Consider the following 20,055-nt stretch of genomic DNA (forward strand, 5'->3'; position numbering starts at 1 on the left):
CAAGGCACAGGCCTAGAGGCCCCTGCACTCGCACGTGATCTGATGTGACCAGGGCACTGCGCTCCACTTTCCACGCTCCGACATTCTGCCATGCGAGTGTGGACGGGGTTCGGGGTGCGCGGTGCGGCGCGCGTGTGCCAGCCGATTGTACGGCATGTGTCTCCGGTGCGATCTATGGGTGCAAGCATGCTGCGCACTGCGCCGAACGCAATTTCCTCTATGGCCGTGCCGATTGCGGTCCATGCGCGTCATTTCCAAGACATGGCCAACAAGACAGCACCTAGCACGCCCGCCCAGCCGAACGGCGAAAAGGGCTCTGAGAGTAAGGATGAAATGGATAACTGGACCATCATTAAAAAGCTGCTTGCCTATGTGTGGCCGAAATCCAACAAAGGCACCAGGGTGCGTGTCTTGTTTGCCGTATCATTGCTCATTGCGGGAAAGCTCCTCAATATCCAGGTTCCTTTCTTTTTCAAGTCCGTTGTTGATGACATAACCCAAGCATTTTCTGAGCCGCTCGACGCGAGCAATCCACGCACGATTTGGGTTGTTGCCGGCGCATCGATTCTGGGCTTTGGCCTTGCGCGCATCGGCGCGTCAGCCTTTTCCGAACTTCGCAATGCTATATTTGCAAACGTCGCACAGCGCTCGATCCGCACGATTGCGGGCAATGTATTCACACATCTGATGCACATGGACCTTGCTTGGCATCTTTCGCGGCAAACGGGCGGAGTGACGCGTGCGATTGACCGCGGAACCAAAGGCATTAGCTTCCTCCTTTCTTCTATTGTCTTTCACATTGTTCCCACTGCGCTGGAGATTTCACTGGTGTGCGGCGTACTTTCATACAAGTACGGACCATCGTTTGCGGCCGTCGCCGGCACTACGATGCTTGCTTACGCCTACTTTACCATCCGCACAACCAGCTGGCGCACTCAATTCCGGCGCCAGGCGAATGCCGCTGATCAGCGCGCAGCGACGGTGAGTCTTGACTCGCTTTTAAACTACGAGGCGGTCAAGTACTTTAACAACGAGTCGCACGAGATTGCTAAGTACGACGCCGCGATGAAGGACTACGAAAAAGCGAGTGTCCGGATCGCGACGAGTCTTGCCGCGCTGAATACCGGACAAAACGTTATATTCTCCACGAGCCTGACCTTGATGATGTACATGGCCGCACAAGGCATCGCGCAAGGGACTATGACGGTGGGCGATCTTGTCATGGTCAACCAGCTCGTGTTCCAGCTCTCGCTCCCGCTCAACTTTTTGGGATCAGTGTACCGCGATCTGCGGCAGAGTCTGACGGACATGGAATCGCTCTTCAAGCTCCAGGCGCAGCCCACGGCGATTGACGCCAAGGCGAACGCTCCGCCGCTGGCTGTGCCGCGCGGCGAGATCCGCTTCGAAAACGTGACATTTGGCTACTACCGAGACCGCCCCATTTTGCAAAACTGCTCGTTTACTATTCCCGCAGGACACAAGACTGCAATTGTAGGGCCAAGTGGCAGCGGAAAGTCGACCATCTTCCGCCTCCTCTTCCGCTTCTTTGAGCCTCAGAGCGGCGAGATATACATCGACGGGCAAAGGATCAGTGAGGTGTCGCTTGAGAGTTTGCGGACTGCCATCGGTGTCGTGCCGCAGGAGACGCCCCTTTTTAATGATACGATTTGGGAGAATCTGCGGTACGGCAGGCTGAGTGCTTCGAACGAAGAAGTTATGCAAGCAGCGCGGCTCGCACGAATCGACAAGTTTATTGGGAGTTTGCCGCAAGGGTACGAGACAAAGGTTGGCGAGCGTGGACTTATGATATCTGGAGGAGAGAAGCAGCGCTTGGCAATAGCGCGTCTCTTGCTCAAGAACCCAGATATCTTGTTCTTTGACGAGGCTACCTCTTCGCTGGATTCAGAAACCGAAACGGAGCTGATGCGCAATGTGAACGCCTTGCTGAATGATTTGCAGCACACGTCTGTTTTTATTGCGCATCGCTTGCGTACGGTCGAAGATGCGGATACGATCCTTGTCTTTGCCGGCGGCAGCGTCGCCGAGCAAGGAAGCCACGATCAGCTTATGGCTATCCATGGCGCCTACTATAATTTGTGGAACGCACAGGTCACGAGCGTCCGTGCCGAAACGCAAGCGGCGCAAACGTACGACAATGTGGATGCAGGGGCGCGCGAAAAAACCCAGCATGCACCCGAGCGTCGCGCCGGCAGCGCACCGACCATAGCACATAAATCCGATGCATAGACTCCGTGCATAAATCCTGCCATTGTTTCCTCCTGCTCCCATGTCCGCCCCGGCCCTGCCGACCGACCGGCGCCGCACGATGGTAGAGCGGCTTGCCCCTCTTCTCTCGCGCAATGCAGCGTGTGTGTACCGCGTCTCTGATTGGATCTTGTTGGCTGTGATGGTCGTGTACTTCCGCCACATAGGTTTGGCGACGTACGGTTTCCGTCAGCAGTTTAGCGTCGACGATATCAATATCCAGCACCCCCATGCGAAACAGCAGCATGTCACGGAACGCCAGTTGTTTATTTACTCGTGCTTCCTTCCCGCACTGTGCATTGCAGCCCTTTCCTTCCTGCAGAAACGGCCGCTCTCCCAGCTGAATGTCGGCCTTTTAGGCCTGTTCCTTGCAGTGAGTATCACCGCGAGCATGTCCAACACAATCAAGCTCTGGGTTGGCCGGCCGCGGCCTGATTTTCTCGCACGGTGCAAGCCGCACGTTCTGAAACCGCCGTCACACGGCGTGTATCATAGTACGCTTGTCACCGACGCCGTGTGCACCGCCGATATTTGGTCCCACACCATCGTGGACGGTTTCAAAAGCTTCCCCAGCGGTCACTCGAGCTGTGCATTCTCTGGACTGGTTTACCTAGCCCTCTATATTCGCTGCACGATGCAAGGGGTCATGCGCAGCATCGCCCAGGCGCAGTACAATACATTCGAGCTTGCCGCGGAAAGCGACACAGAGCGTGGCAGCGACGTTGCTGAGGAGACAAATGTGAGTGGCACCGACTCTACCAAGCCACGCACGTCTCTGATTTGTGCGCTTGCGCTTCCGTTGCTTCCGATCATGGCTGCATGCTACATTGCTATGAGCCGCTTGATGGACTACAAACACCACCCGACCGACGTTCTTGCCGGCGGCATCCTAGGCACTGTGATTGCCGTTGCCGTCTTCTCCGTGTACCGCCCGCTTGGCGTTCCTGCGTCCTGAGCGAGGATGCGTGCGATATGCGTAAATATGAAGCCCAGCAATGTCTGCTGCGTGCACAGCACTTCCAGCTCGCATCGATACCCCGCATGTAGCTGCGCGGCCAACTCATAACGGCACATGGGTGGAAGTCGCTTTTTTTGGAGCACATCCCACGCCTTTTTCCGGTCGGCCTCGGTCAGTTGTACAGCGGCGAGCGACGATGTAGTGTAGCGGAGCCACTGCTCCGTGCGTAGCCCAATCCAATGCACCTCTCCTTGTACGCCTCCCAGTGCTTCCCAGTATGTCCTGGTGTGAGTACGTTGCCAGCCTACCGAAAAATATCGACGCCGTGTGGATCCGCATCGAGGAGGAAGAGGATGTGTGGAGAAGGCATTTTTTGTGCAAGTTCCCGCAGCATCCATCGTGTGGCAAGGTCGGGGTAGCCTTTGCCTGTGACGAGCGCGCCGGGCGCAGTAATTCCGTACACGAGACCCTGCTCGAGAAAGTGGGAGGTCTGTAGTGTTTGGTACACGGCGTGCTTCTCCACGACGAGCACCCATTCGGCAGACGTGTGCACTTCTCGCACACTCCCTGGATCGGGTATAAACTTCTCCCATGTATTCTCGCCGCCGCGCTTGGTATGGTGCACAAAGTAGACTGGCCCCATCACAAGTCCGCTTGGCGACGCACACACGCCCAGCACGGACCGTGGACTGCGCAGCGTCACGCTGATTCGATGGACCAGAGACGTGACCATTCTCTGCGACTCAAACAGCGCCGGATCGCGATAATAGAGGTCGCTAATGTCAGCCGAAAACCACGCACCGAATCGTACTAGTGGTGCCTGTGTGCAGCGCCGCGTGGATATGTCGCAGCACCCCGAAAAGTTGTGCTTTTATTAGCATTGTAAAACGTACCCCATTGACATATTCGCTTTTGGCTCTTTGCAGGGAACTCCCACTTGACTGTCGTGCCTTGTTGTTTTGCGCGCGGCGCGGCAAGGTGCATTGTGTACGCATGCTCCGCGGCTTGGACTCCGCGAAGAAAAGCGCGCGAAAAGTGCTCGATCCTTGCACATGCCTCCTCACGTGTACTGCAATAAGTTTGCCGCGGCGACCCACTTTGCTACCTCCCACGGCGGAAGCATGACAGGAACAGTGTAGGATGCACCCCGCACCATGCCTCCACATAGCACCTCCACATGGCTCTTGCCACCATGCGGCAGCCGCCGAGCCTCTATGTGGAATCGACAGAGCTTTCTGCCGACTCGGTCGAGTCGCATCCGTTGCTACCGTACACATTTGCAGTATCCACTTACCAAGTAGACCAAGACACAGAGACAGATGCAGCGAGTCCTTCGTATTCACGGCGTGGCCGCTGCTGCTTACATCGAGCCGTCCGCGACGAAGACGGCTTGCACTGCCAAGTGCTTGCCGCAGTCTCGGGCGCGGCGATTCTCGATACAAAATGGTGTCTTGCCGGCAGCGCGAATCCTGAGCATGCGCTGGGGCTGCTGGGCATTGCCGATGCTACGGGGCACATTACCTTGCATCGCCTCGAAAAAGCAACCGAGCTGCAATTTACGACGCATGACACCTGGCAGATGAATGGGGAAAATGCACTTTGTTTGAGCTTAGACTGGTCGGACCGCGCTCCGTTTGAAGAGACCTGCACACGCGCCGATGCGCGCCTAATTTGCAGCCAAAGCAACGGCAAGCTGGTCACCGTGCCGAGTGTCCACGCTGGGACAAAAAATGGAATTCCTCTTGGACTTGAGTCGTGGCTTGCGCATGAGTATGAGTCGTGGATCGCCGCATGGGACTGCTGGAGCAATGGCGCCGTAGTTTGGAGCGGAGGCGACGATCTAGCATTGCGCGGCTGGGACCTGCGCCAGCCGATGCACGACGGAGCGCGCCCAACTACATTTTCCACAACAAAGTGGTACGTACGCACTCTACTGACTCTAGTTTTCAGGGCGGCGTCACTTCGATTCAAAGTCATGCGTTCCGGCAGCACTGCTGGGCCGTTGGTAGCTACGATGAGAAGCTGCGCATTTTTGACGCACGCAACACACAGCGGCCCGTAAGTGAAACGGAGGTGGGTGGGGGGATATGGCGGACCAAGTGGCATCCGACACGCCCCGACACGATTTTACTGGGCTGCATGCACGGGGGATTTCAAGTATTGCAGGATACACAGCCTGCTGCGGAGGCTATGGAGGTTGTGTGCCACTTTGATGCACACAACAGTATTGCATATGGGTGCGATTGGGAACGGGGAATGCTCCAAACGAACCCCGACGAGGACTTGGTCTATAGCTGCTCCTTCTACGACGCGACGCTGCGGGTGTGGGCGTGGGCGTAGCTTTAGTAATCGTGTTGTTGTGCACCTTCTCCACTGGCCATGGCGTAAGATGCGCGTACTGTGCGTAGCTGAAAAACGTACGTCGCAACAACAAATTAACGCCAGCATCCATTGCCAAGTCCATTGCGCAGATTTTATCTGGCGGCGCATTTGCAAATGTACGCGAGCGCAACATTAACAGCAGCGAGAAGGACGCGATAAATATTGCAGGAACTATGACTTTCCCTACCGCTTACCCCGCGCAGTCCTCGGTGGTGCCGGTGCACGCAATGCGCAGATCGATGTAGAAATGACATTTACATCTGTGCGTGGGCACATGATGGAGCTCGAATTCCCGGACGAGTACAAGTGGGGCAAATGCGAGCCCTCTGCCCTGTTTACCGCGCCCACATTCCTACGAATCACCAAGGATGCACAGAAACTTGCGCAGAATTTGACGCGCGAAGCGCAGCGAGCCGACATGCTTATGATATGGACAGATTGTGATCGGGAAGGCGAGCAAATCGGTCACGAAATTGTACAGCATTGCCGCGCCGCGCGGCCTGCACTTCGCGTTCAACGCGCGCGATTTAGTGCTCTGATACCCGGCCAAATCCAGCACGCGGTGCGTACGCCCGTGGAACTGGACATGAACGCCGCGTACGCCGTCGAGGCGCGGCAGCAGATTGACTTGCGCGCAGGCGCTGCCTTTACGCGCCTGCAAACCAACGCGCTTGGTCGAACGTTGACGGCGTTGGACGGCATGTTGATCAGCTACGGCCCGTGCCAGTTTCCCACGCTTGGGTTTGTCGTAGATCACTACAAACGAGTGCAGGCTTTTCTGCCTGAGCCATTCTGGTACATTGATATCCAGTACCGTGTGCCGCAATTCGGCAACGTCGCGTTTCACTGGGCGCGCAAGCACCTGTTTGAGGAGCGGATTGTACAAACGCTGCACAAGCGCTGTCGTGATGCGGGAGCTGCTACTGTGACAAAAACAACGGAACGTCCGGTGACCAAGCGCAAGCCCACGCCGCTGACCACGGTCGAGCTGCAAAAGAGCGGGTCGCGACTTTTTGGCATGGCGCCGAAGCGCGTGCTGGATGTAGCAGAAGCGCTTTACCAGCGTGGACTTTTGTCTTATCCACGCACAGAAACAGACCAGTACGATAAGCAGTTTGATTTCGCCGCTCTGCTCCAGAAGCAGGCCAGCGATACTGCGTGGGGCGCGCTGGCCTTGCAGCTACTTGACTCGATGCAAGGCACACCAACCGAAAAAGTGCGCTTCCAAACTCCCCGCAACGGAGGCAAAAACGACAAGGCGCACCCCCCCATCCATCCCACTATGCATGCCAACGGGCTCCAAGGCGACGAAAAGAAGGTGTACGACTACGTAACACGCCGGTTTCTCGGTTCCTGTGCGACCGACGCGGAAGGCGTAGAGTCTGCCGTGGACATTACACTGGGCGACGAGCAGTTCCATGCATCGGGCACGATTGTCAAGGCGCTCAACTACCTGTACATATTCACGTACGAATCCTGGAAAGACAAGGCGATGCCAGACTTTGCACAGGGCCAGCAGTTTAGGCCGACGGTGTGCGAGATGAAAAAAGGCACGACGACGCGGCCGCAGCTCTTGACCGAAGCGGACTTGGTCAGTCTCATGGACAAGAATGGGATCGGCACAGACGCGACGATAGCAGAGCATATACGCAAGGTGATCGACCGCCAGTATGTCATGCGGCAAAAGCAGGGCAAGGTTCACTATTTAATTCCGTCGACATTGGGAATGGGTCTCGTCGAAGGGTATGGGAAAATGGACGCTAGCAAGCACCTTTGTCAGCCGATGCTGCGGCGCGCGACAGAAGAAAAGCTGGACCTTGTTGCCTCTGCCGCACTTACTCGCGACGCCACTGTGCAAGAGAGCATGAGCGAGTACAAGTCCATTTTCATGTCCATCAAAGACAATTTTTCAACCATCTGCCAAAGTGTCAGTGGCTTTTTAGACGGCACAAGAGAGAGCGCTGCGATACCCGGCGCGCTGGAGCAAGGCGCAGAGTGCAGAGTGCCGTCTGTGCTTTCAAGACAAGTTTCGCGCGCGGCACCCGTGCCTTCGGCGTCCCCTGAACCAATTCTATGCCACTGTAGCACGCCTGCCATACAGCACAGCAGGCCCAGCGCGCAAGCACGCCCCTACTGGGCGTGCGCAAATGAGACGGACGGATGTGGTTTTTTCCTGTGGTGCTCTACGCCCCCCGCAACCAACAACGCCCCGCGCTCGTCCTCCAGACCCAATACATCCCGCACCGCCCAAACAGACCCTGCTTTGCCTCGCTGCGCGTGTGATTTGACAGCCAAGAAGCTCCAAGCGCGCACGGGAGACAATGCGGGCCGTTATTTCTACTGCTGCCCCAAAGAAAGCCAGCGCGCAAAGTATGTATTCCTTCTACTTACACTAGATGCCGTTTTTTTGCATGGGCCACCGACGCGCCCGCACCAAGTAGCGGCAGGAAACGACGTGGCGCTGCGCCAGCGCAGCCACGGCGCAAAAAAGCGCGCGGCGAAGCGTCCACATGCTTTCACTGTCACGAGCCGGGACATTGGGCGCACGAATGGTATGTTTCGAATTAATGAATCGTCTGTGCTGACACAAGTTTCCACCGTTCGTGATTCAGGAACGCAAGAAATCTATAGGCGGAAATTATGGCGGCTTCCGGCCGAATCGTCGTGCGGTCATAGGCTTCCAGTCACTCTCGTTTCGTCTCTGCTCGGCCAGCAGTCGCGCACACAAAACGTTGTTGCCTCGGAGCGCTGATTGCTGTGTATAGTATGGCTGCGCGTGCAGAAAACAACTACCCTGCTATTGATTCGCTCGAATATAATCATGAGTACTCAAGTATACCTTCGTCGAACTTGGACGACTTGCACCATTTCATCGCACAGCGCTCGGGTCTCCCGAAAGAGCTCCAGAACGAGAAGTCGAGCATGAACATGCTTGGGCATGAGCATCTTGGGGCTGAGAGTGGTATGCATGTTAATATGCAAGGAGAAGTAATGCACAACCACGGCATGCGCCCCGACAGTTATCCGATCAACCAGCTAGAAATGATGCTGGGCGCTTCGTACAACGAGCAAGGTGTCGCGGACGCAAACCCTCTTTACTCCCACATGCACGTATCGCGCTCTTCTCATCCCCAATTTATGGGCCATGCGGAGAAACACGCCTCGTCGCACCCTCAGCCGATGAATATGTTTCACGGTGTCAACGAACCAAAGGCATATGCACCGCCTCTGGATACTACCGCCATCACGCCTGCCAGTGTGTTCTCTACCATAAGCAGTACAAGCACCAACGACTTTTTGTCGCCGCTCACGTCGCCGGCATTGCAGCCGCAGACTTCGGGACACGGCAACGTATACGGCATGCATGAGTCCGACCAATTGCTCCTCCAGCAGGACCTAATTTCGAGCATCTCTGGAGCCCCGCCAAATAATCTCGTCCATGGATCTCCCTACACTCACCACGACGCCAGCACCGTCTCTCTCCCGAGCTCTGTGGGAGAAAACTACGTGGCGAGCACCAGCGTATCCCCCGCACTGCGCCCCGAGCGCAAGCACAACAGACGCAACCGCAGCTCGGCGTCCCAGGGAAAAGCAAGCAAGGTACGGCCGTCGCCATTGATGAAGCCGGCGCAAAGCCCGAAGGTGGAGCCTATCGGCGCAGGGTCCGTTTCCGTGTGGCAAGCAAATACCCCGGGCAGTATGACGAACGCAAAGAAACGCGATGCAGGCGCGCCGCACGCCTCGCCATCCCTTGGCGCACTTGAGTCTCTCTCGAGCACCATGCAGGAGACGAGCGGGATGACAATGCCCGGCGCATTCTCACCGATTTCCATGGGCGTGTTTGACCGCGTCTCTTCGCGTGGCAATGTGAAACAGAGCCGCTCGCGGGGTAAGTTGAGCGAGGAAGGTTTGCGCAGTACAGTGGCCACTTCGAGCAATCACTTGCGGAGCAACTTTGACACGAACGAAGGCAGTCTTGGCTATACCCACAGCCCGTCTCCCGTGAACCTGGGCGGCAATGCCCAGCAGTCTCCGCAAAAACCCGTTACGCCCGGCGCAATTATTGGAATTATGAACAACCGATCCCCACAAGCAGCGCCCATCCACCCTGAGCACAATGAATCGATGCATATCAGCAGATCCGCCTCGCTTAGCACGCCACCGCCCGCGGATATGTATCCTCAGTACAAGCAGGGTACCTATCCGTCGCAGTCCGCCGCAGTGAATGCAGTCGCAGCGTCTGCACTGATGAACGCATCGCATGCGCGGCCCGGTCTATTTTACCATGGCGCAGCGGGCAATGTGCCCAAGCCAATTCTCCCCGGTGGCCTCTCGTCCGAGGACCGACATGCGTGGATGAACTTGCGTCGCGTTGGTACCGGCGGCCTTGACCAGCGCCGCTCCTCGCACAAGGCTGCGGAGCAGAAACGCCGCGATTCGTTGAAGCACTGCTTTGACGAGCTGCGCTGTCTCTTGCCGATGATTGTGCTCGACGAGAACGCCCCGGGCGGCTCCGTGCTGGGCCCTGACGGCACCAAAGAGGACCAAGTAACGGAAGGGTTTGAAGACACCGTTTCTTTCGAGGGAGGCGACGCCAGCAGGGAGGGTGCCAAGTCAAGCTTGGCGTCCTTGTCGCCAGAGCAGGCGCACGAAGCGAACCGCGCAATTGCTAAAGTATTGTTGCTTCGCCACAGCAACGAATACCTCGTGCGGCTTAAGCGGCGGATCGAGCGGCGCGACCAAGCGCTGCACGACCTAAGCGAGGAAGTGGTTCGACTCCGGTCCGCATTGGGCGTGCAAAGCGACATGCCCTTGCATCACCATGCGGCGAAGGCCGACACGGTGGATGATTTCGAATCGCTTTCTTTGGCCGGCGCAGCACGCGCGCAACCCGGCACGGAGCACAAGGCGTACCAGGATGACAATGCTACGCCGGCGCGACATGGCATGGACTTGGCTGGATAGTGTAGTCGTGTCTAGAGGAATACAAACTTGTACTATGGCATGTGGCGAGTTGGGCTGGACCGTCACGGCAGTTTATCCGCTTCCTGCGCCTCGCTCTTTTGGCACAGCTGCGAGTTGAGCGTGGAGACGAGCTCCACCCTTCGAATCGGCTTGCTGACATAGGCATTCATGCCTGCCTGCAGACATATTTCCTTATCTCCCAGCATCGCATGCGCCGTGAGCGCAATGATGGGGATATTGCTGAGGCCAAGCGCCTGTTCGTGCTCGCGAATCGCCATGGTCGCCTCGATACCGCCCATCACGGGCATACTCACATCCATAAGAATCGCATCGTAGCGCTGCTTTTGCACTGCAAAAACAGCCAGCTCGCCGTTGTCCACCACGTCCACATGGTGCCCTTGATTCTGCAGGATTTTGCAAGCAAGTTTTTGGTTGACCAGGTTGTCTTCTGCCAGCAAAATGTCAAAGTTTACGTCATTGTTGCCTTCGGACGGTGTTGCGGCAGAGCTTTCCAGGGAAGGAAGCAGGGCATAGTACAAGTCCTCGAAGGACAGTGGCGTGTTGATGTACGACGAAACGCCGTAGTCTAGACAGAATGTCAAATTTAGGGAAAGCACTTCGGGTGTGACGAGATTGATTGGAATGTAGCGCAGCTGTTCGTTTGCACGGAGCTGCGGAACAAGCGCAACACTGTCCGTCACAATAGCATCTACGCGGCTGAACAATGGCGGGCGCGCAAGCGCGTCTTCGAGGGAATGGAATACAAGTGGCTTCAGTCCGAGCTTTGTAAGCATATGCGCCACGCCAGTCTTGTCGTGCACTGTATCGAGGAAGAAAACGTTGCGTCCGATGTAAGGGCGCATCCGCTCCGCCAGTTGGTCCTTGGAAAATTTGTCCAGTTTGACGACCATGGTGAAGAAGAAATCAGAGCCTTTGCCAAAATGGCTTCGCACCCACATGTCGCCGCCCATCAAATTCACAAGACGCCGCGAGATGGAGAGACCGAGGCCTGTGCCGCCGTATTTGCGCGTAGTCGAGCCATCTGCCTGGCAAAATGTGTCGAAAATCATGTCCAGCTTATCCTGCTTGATGCCAATGCCCGAATCAGACGCGCAGAATTCCAAGAGGGCTTCGTTGTTGCCACGGTATGCACTCAGCTTGCAGCGCAGCACAACGCGACCGCCGCTTTCGGTAAACTTGACGGCATTTCCAATCAGGTTTGTGATGATCTGCTTCAAACGCAGCGCGTCGCCAATTAGCGGGTCGGGACAGTCTCGTGAGACTTCGTACACCAAATTGAGCTTTTTTTGCGCAGCACGCACAGAGAGTGTCTTGAGCACGCTAAACACAATACCACGCAAGCTAAAAGGAATTTCTTCCACGTTCATACGGCCTGCCTCGATCTTGGAGATGTCGAGTATGTCGTCGATGATAGCCAAAAGATTTTCCGCGAGCGTCGAGACGGTGACCATGTTTTCGCGCTGTGTGCGCGAAAGCTCGGTTTCGAGGGTGAGGGACGTCATACCGATAATGCCGTTCATAGGCGTGCGAATTTCGTGCGACATGTTGGCCAGGAATTCAGACTTGCTCCTGTTTGCAAGCTCGGCAGCCTCACGCGCGGCTGTGTTCTTCTGGATACTATCGCGCAAACTGTACACCATTTGGTTAATCTTGGTCTTGAGCGAGTCCATCTCACCACTAGCCTCGACGGTGACAAAGCGCGTAAAGTCGCCGTCTGTTGCCGCCGCAGTGATCTGCGCAAACGCACGCACTTGGGAGGTAAGGTTGTTGGCCATGATGTTGACATTGTCCGTGATTTCTGCCCACTTGCCTTTGATGTCTTTCTTTTGCGCTTGAACACCAAGCTTGCCTTCGGTGCCTACCTCCCTTGCAACACGCGTCACTTCGGAGGCAAAGAAGGACAGCTGGTCGATCATGTTATTGATGGTGTTGACCAAGTCCAAGATCTCGCCGGAAACAGAAATGGTGACCTTTTGTGTCAGGTCGCCGCGGGCGACGGCGGTGGTTGCGTAGGCAATTGCGCGCACTTGTAACGTAATGTTCGCCGCCATAGTGTTCACCGAGTCGGTCAGATCCTTCCACGTCCCGCCGACGCCCAAAACAGTCGCGCGTCCGCCAAGCTTTCCTTCAGTGCCGACCTCAGTGGCGACCCTGGTAACTTCTGTGGAAAAGGTGCGCAGCGACTCGACCATGTTGTTTACCGTCAGCTTGAGATCGAGAAACTCTCCACGGACCTCGACATTGATCGTCTTGCTCAAGTCGCCGCGCGCGACGGCAGTATTCACCGTGGCAATCGAGCGTACCTGCGTAGTCAAGTTGCTCGCCATCATATTGACACGCTCTGTAAGCACCTGCCATTGTCCTTTGACGTCTGCCACGTTGGCCTGGCCACCCAGGCGGCCTTCAGTGCCGACCTCGACCGAGACACGGATGATCTCGTCGGAGAGGGTCTTGAGCTGGCGGACCATGTTGTTCACCGTGTTTTTCAGCTCCAAAATCTCGCCCTTGACGTCGACAGTGATAAACTCGGTCAGCACGCCCTCTGCGACGCATTTGGTAACGCGCGCAATCTCTCGCACCTGCGAGGTGAGGTTGTCGGCCATCTTGTTCACGCTCTTGGTCAAGTCTTTCCAGATCCCTTCCACGTTTGGCACATGCGCCTGTCCACCGAGGCGGCCATACGTACCTACCTCCATCGACATGCGCACTACTTCGCTCGCAAATACACGCAGCTGGCTCACCATGCTATTCACCGTGTCTTTCAGCTGCGCCATCTCGCCCTCCGCCTCAATTTCAATGGTCTTGGTGAGGTCACCTTTGGCCACGGCGGTGGTCACAATGCCAATGGACCGCACCTGCTCGGTCAAATTCAAACACATCCGGTTCACATTGTCAGTCAGCTCTTTCCAGACACCTTTGACGCCGGGAACGTGCGCTTGGCCTCCCAATCTGCCCTGGGAGCCGACTTCTCTCGAGACGCGCGTGACTTCATTGGCAAAGTGGCGAAGTTGATCTACCATGACGTTGATCGTCACCTTGAGCTCTAGAATCTCGCCGTCGGCCTGCACATCAATCTTCTTGGAGAGGTCGCCGCGCGCAACGGCTTTGGTAACCAGGGCGACACCGCGCACCTGATTCGTCAAGTTCTCGGCAAGCCTGTTGACCACATCTTTGAGCTCTTTCCAGGTACCTTCGACGCCTTCGACACCCGCTTGCCCTCCCAGCTTGCCTTCTGTGCCAACTTCAAGTGATACACGCGTGACTTCGCTCGCAAAGTTGCTCAGTCGGTCGACCATCTGGTTAATAATTTCTTTGAGCTCAACCATGACGGGCCCTTGCACGGGAACCATAATGTGCTGCGTCAGGTCCCCCAGCGCAACGGCTTTGCACACACGCGCAATGTCCTGCACTTGTGCTTTGAGCAGATGCAGCTCTTCCTCGGCGCTGAGACCACTCTGCTCGTTGAAGCGCTCGAGCATTTCCATCGGGTCAACCTCGCTGGTCTGGGGGTACGGAGACGGCTGATTCGAACTAAAGCCAGAAAAGCTTTGCATGCCGGCGTGCAGCGGGGGGGAGAATGTGTAGCCGGTAATGTTTCGTGGCGCGCGCGACGATTTGCGATACGAGAGAATAACAGGCTCATTGTTTTCCATGCCCATGGGAAAGCTCAAAGGGTACTCGGAGCTGAGGGGGTGTGCTTGGGAGAGGGGGTAGGGCAAACTCCTACGCTCGGCAATCCGCGATCCGCGATGCGCTCCGGTTTTCTGTTCCATATCGTGGTCTTCCATGTCCCATAGTTTATGCGCCATGGTCTGGATCAGCGTCTGTATCAGATTTAGCTTCACGCCTCGCTCGTGCTCGGGAAACGGTGCGAGCGGAAAGTCTACTGCATAGCGCGCCTCCGCCCGCGCTTTCTCATCGCCCTTCGGCTCGCTGCACTCCTCCGATGCGTAGACCACCGCGTGCAATAGTGCAGATACATAATCCAAACACCCGTCCGCCGTGGCCATGACATTGGGGCTCGGCACAGGCAATGCGTACGGAGAGCTCCGGCACATTGGCGGGCACTGCGGCATCGATACAGATGCCGCCATTTTGTCCCGGCAAGCTGCGGCGCACGGCGCGCAAATGAAAAGCATCGATCGCACGTGGCATTCTACGGCTACAGCAGCTATCGCTCACGGCGCCGTCCGCCGTGCTGTTTTCGGGGGCCGTTGTACGGGCTTGTGCTACTCCGATCGGTATTGCCGCCGTACCATCCGCCGCGCGACGTATTAAAACCGGGAGGGGCTTCGGGCAGCCCGTAGCCGGGAAACGGCGGGCGCGGTGCATCCCACGGTAAGGGCGGACCGCGAGATTCGCCAGGAGGAGCGCTTGGGCCCCAAGCACGCATGGGGCGCGCCATGGGAGGCGGCGGCGGCACGCCCGGCGGCGGGATGCTCTGGTGCTCTATCGGAGGCGGCCGCATGGGCGGGGGAAAAGGCACCACGCCCGGCGGTGCGCCCGGCGGCCTGGCATTGCCCAGTGTCGATAGCAGATTTTGGATTGCGTCTGGATTGACATTGAGCAGTGCGTCGAGCGCTACCGGCGTAGGCGCATTGGGTGCATGCACAGGCGCAGGCGCAGGTGGACGTACAGGCGCAGGTGCAGGCGCAAATGCGTGCGGCTCGCGCAGCTGTGTCTCCAAAGCAGACTTAAAAAACACAAGCACAACGAGGAGAATATTCGCCGGGCGCGATGCGTGCCATTTTTTACCGAGTCCGTCGGGGCGCAAGGCATAGACCCAGTCGGGAACCTCGGTGTGTGCGCGGAGCGGCGCGATATAAAAGTCCTTGACCAATGTTCCTTGCGTTCCAGGCGCGGAAGTCAGCACGCCGAAACGGTTCTTGTCGGCAAAGTAGTGTACTAGTTTATCGAGCGAAGCAGAGCTGTGCAAGGTATCATTTGTCTCGTGGTGCCGCTCTGGCGCATCAATATCACCGCCAGCATCAAGTACAAGCAAGAGCGTATCATTCCGCGGCGAGTGGCGCACCTGCAAAAGGTAGTCGATGGCGGTGCGGTCGGGAAGACGCCCTTCGACCATGCACTCTGTGCCGGCGAAAATGGCGGGCCACAAAGGCGAGTCGGGCTTGTAGAGCGGAGCACTGAGCTGCCGGGCATGCACGTAGGCCGACGTAAACTCGGGCATCGTCACGACGCCGTCCCAAACGACGGGCTGTGCCTCCAAAGGCACGGCGCGTGGCTTGGCATGGCGGACACGGCCCAACGCGTTCGGTGGCGGCGTGCCGGGGGGGGTGGTGCTTTTGGCAAGCGGCGCATCCTGCACGGACGCTCCGGGATCGTCGAGAAAAGAATCAATGTAGGTGTCTGCGTCGCCAGACGCGTCGTTGGCTTCTCTTGCCCCGTCGGCAAGTGCGTCTGCCTCGGGCTCCGGCGCGGGTGTATAGGTGGTGTCAAAGTCAAAGTCGAACGTGTCCGTCGGCGCGCTTTCCTGGTTGCGCGGCGAGTGCACGGCATCTTTCCACGCGCGTGCAAAGTCGAGCGATGGATGTGTTTTCGGCGGCGATGGCGTCGCTGAGGCCGCCTCGGGCTCCTTGCTCTCTTGTTCGGGTGCTTCCTGCTTTGCAGGAGCCGGCTCTTCGACTGCTTGTGGCGGTGCATACGGCGCATTCTCGCGCTCGATATCCACCTCGCCCTTGTGCGTGATTTTCCGCGCGGGGCCATCTGCTTGTTCGCGCAAAACAGACTGCTGCAAAGCGTCGCGCTTTGCTTTTTCTGTTGCCACGCGGATCGTGTCGTTTGCAAGTTCTTCGTTGTTTAGGTGTGCTAGTTCTGTAGCCGAAAGCGCGTTCGAGGTAATGCGCCGGTGCAGCGATGTGTTCCGCTGGTCTTTGAGGTTGAAGCTGAGCGTACGGAAACGCTCCTTGTACAAGCGCCCTTTTTCCTTGTTCCCAAGCATCGCATGTAGCTCGTGCTCAAGTTCTTCCGCGTATATGTTGGCCTTCTCTCGCGCTTGCTCCGCGTCGTGTGCCGCAAAGAGGGGCGTAAAAATGCTGGTAAACGTGGTAAGCACATGCACGCGCACAGGGTCCGTGGTCGACGTTTTGGCGCGCTTGCGCGACACAGCGGCGCGTGCGGCACGTCGTGGTGCAACGTTCCTTGTGGGCCGCTCGTTTTCGTCGGACGATGCTTTTTCGTACGCATCGTCGTCGACGCCTTCGTCCTCTTGTGCATCCTCCTCCTTAAATTCGTCCTCGTTCTCGTCCTTGCTTCGCGTCTCACCCACGGAAGTAGATTTCTCGCATGGATCGCATACATACTCGTCCATTGCATCCGCGACGCGTTTTGAGAGGCCCATGCACTTGAGGTGGTACCACTCACCACACACACTACAGCAAATCATAGGAGACCCATTATCCTGCTTCCGACACACGCAGTACACTTTGTCATCTTCCTCTTCCTCTTCCTCTTCCTCTTTCTCTTCCTCTTCCGACGGCAACGCACGCCGACGTTTCTTCGCCTCTGTCGGTAAAGTGTCTGCGCGTATCGATGCAGCATCTTGGGATCCGGTCGGTTCAGGCATGTACCGCTGAGCAGGACGCTTGGAGCGTGTGCCGCGTCGCGGATTCGCACCGTCTGTATCAGACGCCATTGCAGCGAGAGTAAATAAGCGCTGCTACAGTCTATGGAATCGCACAGAGACCTTTACGCAGTGGCGACGACCAGGTGTGAGTCACGTGACCATGTTTCTTCTTCGGGTCAGACAGCGCCCTGTCGCTCCTTCACCCGACTGGGCAGAAAATGGCAGAAGCTGCACCCGCACCCGTTCCGGTGCCGATGCCGCACGTCACGGACACGCAACTGGTCACTCCCTCTATTACTGTGCAGAGGCCCTCGATTGAGGCGACGCTCCGTTCGTACTATTCCGCGCTAGACCCTGTGCTGCGCCCGGTTACCGATGCTTGGCAAGCATTGCGCGAGAGGCGCAAAGCGCTGAACCTGCCCAACCTGGGCACTGTCGAGAAGCTGCAGGCAGAGGTCAAGATGGTGCAGACGACCAACTTCCAGTTTGAAGGCGCGCGCGCTGACTTGACCAAAGCGCTAAGCATGAACCCCATTTTCCAGGTTACGCACGCGTTTACACTTGCAGGCGTCGGCAAGAATGCGTACAACTTTGGCGCAGTCTATGGCGATAATATGCGCTTCTACCAGGCTGGTCTGGATGACACGGGCAATGTCACTATGCGTCTAAACCGCAGCTGGATGCCTGGCCACATTTCCAAAATCCAGGCGCAGCTTGCGCCGCCGTCTGGACAGACCTTTGTCCAGATGGAGTACGACTGGCAGGGCACGGACTCAAGCATGAACTTCAAGGCGCTGAACCCGTCGCCGGTGAATGGCACGGGCATCTACGTTGCCAACTTTCTCCAGACGCTCACGCACCGCTTTGCCATTGGTGCCGAGGCCGTCTTCCAGCGCCCGAGCCCCGAGGTGGAGGAGGCGAGCATTGGCTACCTGGCCAAGCTTGTGGGCGACAAGAAGGACTGGATTGCGAGCGCCCAGTGGCAGCCGCAGGGTGTTGGCCAATTTACATACTGGCAGCAGCTCAGCGAGCAAGTGGACGTTGCCGCCGACTTGCAGATGATTATGATGCAGCAGCGGCGCGACGCGCAAGCGACGCTTTCTGCGCGATACTCGTTCCGCATGTCTTCGCTCCGTGCGCAGCTCGATAGCTTGGGCAAGCTCTCGTCTGTTTATGAGGCACGCATCTCTCCCGCATTCGCCTTCACGTTTTCTGGCGAGATTGATCACCTGAACGGAGACTCCAAGTTTGGTCTTGGCGTGTCGATTGAAAGCGGGTCCGAGGCTATGGACCCGACGCTCCCCCCGCCTGTGCCGCCTACGGTGCCCATGTAGACGTATGCAGGAAACGCTACCCGAATTTGCATTAGAAACAGCTATGGTTTAGCGAGTGATGGCATGGTTGCCGCGTCTCACTGCCGAAACAGATAGATAAACATGGGCTTGGGTCGCTCCATCTTGCGCGGAATGATCAGCTCAAAGAACACCTTTTGGAACGAGGCAAAGAAGTTGGCGGCAATGAACGGGTAGAGGAACAGGCGGACGATGAAGCAGTAGAATGTCCACATGAGCGCGTACCGCACTGACCAATGTATTCTTCGATCCACCGACGGAAGGTAGCGCTGCACAGCGCTGGACAGTACGGTGGCAAATCCATTCAGCAAGAAAAAGGCGGTATTGTACCCAAAGTTGGCGTGAAAGGCCTGGAAAATCAAGTATTCGTGGAAGAGGCCCGAGACAAAAAATGTGGTAACTGCGAGGGCCGCCATGGGCAAAAATGGCCGCCGCTTTTTAGGTGGTGCTTCTGTGGGCATCTCGGAGCGCTCTTTCTCTTCCTCGGCCACGACACGCTGACGAAGCGCGCTGACTTTGGAGCCGTTTGGGGCGCTCGAAACACCCTTCGTCTCGCTCCTGCGCTGATCAAGTGTCTTGTGCGTATTCTTGCCCCCAAAAATCACACGGTGCAGCACAGTGGCAATCGCCCTATTCCATCGCGACCAAAATACGCGCACGCGCGTCGCGCCGAGCGGGTTTTGGAACATGGGCTGCTGCTCGATCCCCAGTATGAATCCTGCAAGGCTGAGCGACAGCACACCCATCGAAGAAAGAAGCAGGTAAATGAGAAACCCCACCAAGATATTGTGCACGACGCTTGGCAGCAAGTCAAGCGAGTCGTACACAGACGCGGGCGGCACAAAGAACAGCAGGACGCCTGCAATCGCGAGATGGACGAGACCTTCGGGTATCTGCTTTAAACACTCGATCCGTGCGTTTGGCTCGTACCCCAACTTTTGCCTGCGCGCTTCGATTTGGTTCTCCTCCATGGGAAAGAGCCAGAGATGTGAGATAAATTTGAAGTAGCTCCAACTTTTCACCTCTTCCACGTCGCGGATCTGCATGATGTCCCACGCAAGTAGCGACGTACGAAAACTGATGCCTGTGCGCAAAAAGTTGAGCATGTTGATCGTGCCCGTACCCGCCCAGAACGGCCAGGACAGAATAAACAGCGCGGCTGCAAAGCCTCCCACACGCCTGGTCAAGCGCCCCGCGTTGGCAGTGAGGTGAAACAGGGTGTAAATGAGAATGGTAATCACATTCATGTCAATACACAAACGCGTCACTTCATTCATCATCGTGATAATGTTAAAGTACTCACCCGAGTACGACACCGTCTCGAAGCCAAGCTTGTGGGCCCATGCGAGCACTACATTCTCACGCGGGATGGGCATCGGACTAAAATCAAGCAGCCGCGGCACGTTTCGTGCCATCCATGGGAATGGATCATGCTGCGCCTTGAGCGGGAGCACTGGCTTGTTGGGCAGAAATTGGAGCGTCATCGCACTACGGAACCGCCGGGCGTAAGAAGAGGCTGTGTGGGGAGG

General features: G+C 57.0%; 9 protein-coding genes across 9 annotated transcripts; 5 read left to right on the plus strand and 4 right to left on the minus strand.

Annotated features, from left to right (window-relative positions):
* Positions 1–90: 90 nt before the first annotated feature.
* On the plus strand, positions 91–2,247 carry ATM1 (Iron-sulfur clusters transporter atm1, mitochondrial; the record flags this gene model as incomplete). Its single annotated transcript, XM_056206410.1, has 1 exon — positions 91–2,247. The coding sequence occupies one exon, from the start codon at positions 91–93 to the stop codon at positions 2,245–2,247; it is 2,157 nt and encodes a 718-aa protein (XP_056062385.1).
* A 79-nt stretch (positions 2,248–2,326) lies between these two features.
* Positions 2,327–3,220, plus strand: MVES1_001568 (uncharacterized protein; the record flags this gene model as incomplete). The annotated part of the gene is made up of 1 exon (XM_056206411.1): positions 2,327–3,220. The coding sequence occupies one exon, from the start codon at positions 2,327–2,329 to the stop codon at positions 3,218–3,220; it is 894 nt and encodes a 297-aa protein (XP_056062386.1).
* Positions 3,221–3,527: 307 nt separating this feature from the next.
* On the minus strand, positions 3,528–4,121 carry SPO11 (endodeoxyribonuclease; the record flags this gene model as incomplete). The annotated part of the gene is made up of 2 exons (XM_056206412.1): positions 3,528–3,999; positions 4,117–4,121. 2 exons carry the CDS (start codon positions 4,119–4,121, stop codon positions 3,528–3,530), a joined length of 477 nt encoding a protein of 158 aa, XP_056062387.1.
* A 294-nt stretch (positions 4,122–4,415) lies between these two features.
* Positions 4,416–5,563, plus strand: MVES1_001570 (methylated diphthine methylhydrolase; the record flags this gene model as incomplete). The annotated part of the gene is made up of 2 exons (XM_056206413.1): positions 4,416–5,140; positions 5,167–5,563. 2 exons carry the CDS (start codon positions 4,416–4,418, stop codon positions 5,561–5,563), a joined length of 1,122 nt encoding a protein of 373 aa, XP_056062388.1.
* A 49-nt stretch (positions 5,564–5,612) lies between these two features.
* TOP3 (DNA topoisomerase) lies at positions 5,613–10,570 on the plus strand (the record flags this gene model as incomplete). Its single annotated transcript, XM_056206414.1, has 6 exons — positions 5,613–5,640; positions 5,669–5,721; positions 5,748–7,612; positions 7,691–7,770; positions 7,897–7,975; positions 8,371–10,570. 6 exons carry the CDS (start codon positions 5,613–5,615, stop codon positions 10,568–10,570), a joined length of 4,305 nt encoding a protein of 1,434 aa, XP_056062389.1.
* A 62-nt stretch (positions 10,571–10,632) lies between these two features.
* MVES1_001572 (histidine kinase) lies at positions 10,633–14,685 on the minus strand (the record flags this gene model as incomplete). The annotated part of the gene is made up of 1 exon (XM_056206415.1): positions 10,633–14,685. One exon carries the CDS (start codon positions 14,683–14,685, stop codon positions 10,633–10,635), a length of 4,053 nt encoding a protein of 1,350 aa, XP_056062390.1.
* A 77-nt stretch (positions 14,686–14,762) lies between these two features.
* On the minus strand, positions 14,763–17,243 carry BYE1 (Transcription factor bye1; the record flags this gene model as incomplete). The annotated part of the gene is made up of 1 exon (XM_056206416.1): positions 14,763–17,243. The coding sequence occupies one exon, from the start codon at positions 17,241–17,243 to the stop codon at positions 14,763–14,765; it is 2,481 nt and encodes an 826-aa protein (XP_056062391.1).
* Positions 17,244–17,392: 149 nt separating this feature from the next.
* TOM40 (translocase of outer mitochondrial membrane) lies at positions 17,393–18,508 on the plus strand (the record flags this gene model as incomplete). The annotated part of the gene is made up of 1 exon (XM_056206417.1): positions 17,393–18,508. The coding sequence occupies one exon, from the start codon at positions 17,393–17,395 to the stop codon at positions 18,506–18,508; it is 1,116 nt and encodes a 371-aa protein (XP_056062392.1).
* A 77-nt stretch (positions 18,509–18,585) lies between these two features.
* MVES1_001575 (uncharacterized protein) lies at positions 18,586–20,010 on the minus strand (the record flags this gene model as incomplete). Its single annotated transcript, XM_056206418.1, has 1 exon — positions 18,586–20,010. One exon carries the CDS (start codon positions 20,008–20,010, stop codon positions 18,586–18,588), a length of 1,425 nt encoding a protein of 474 aa, XP_056062393.1.
* Between the last annotated feature and the right edge of the window lie 45 nt (positions 20,011–20,055).

This window comes from Malassezia vespertilionis, chromosome 3, assembly GCF_029542925.1.
Source record: "Malassezia vespertilionis chromosome 3, complete sequence".
Classification (NCBI taxonomy): Eukaryota; Fungi; Basidiomycota; class Malasseziomycetes; order Malasseziales; family Malasseziaceae; genus Malassezia; species Malassezia vespertilionis.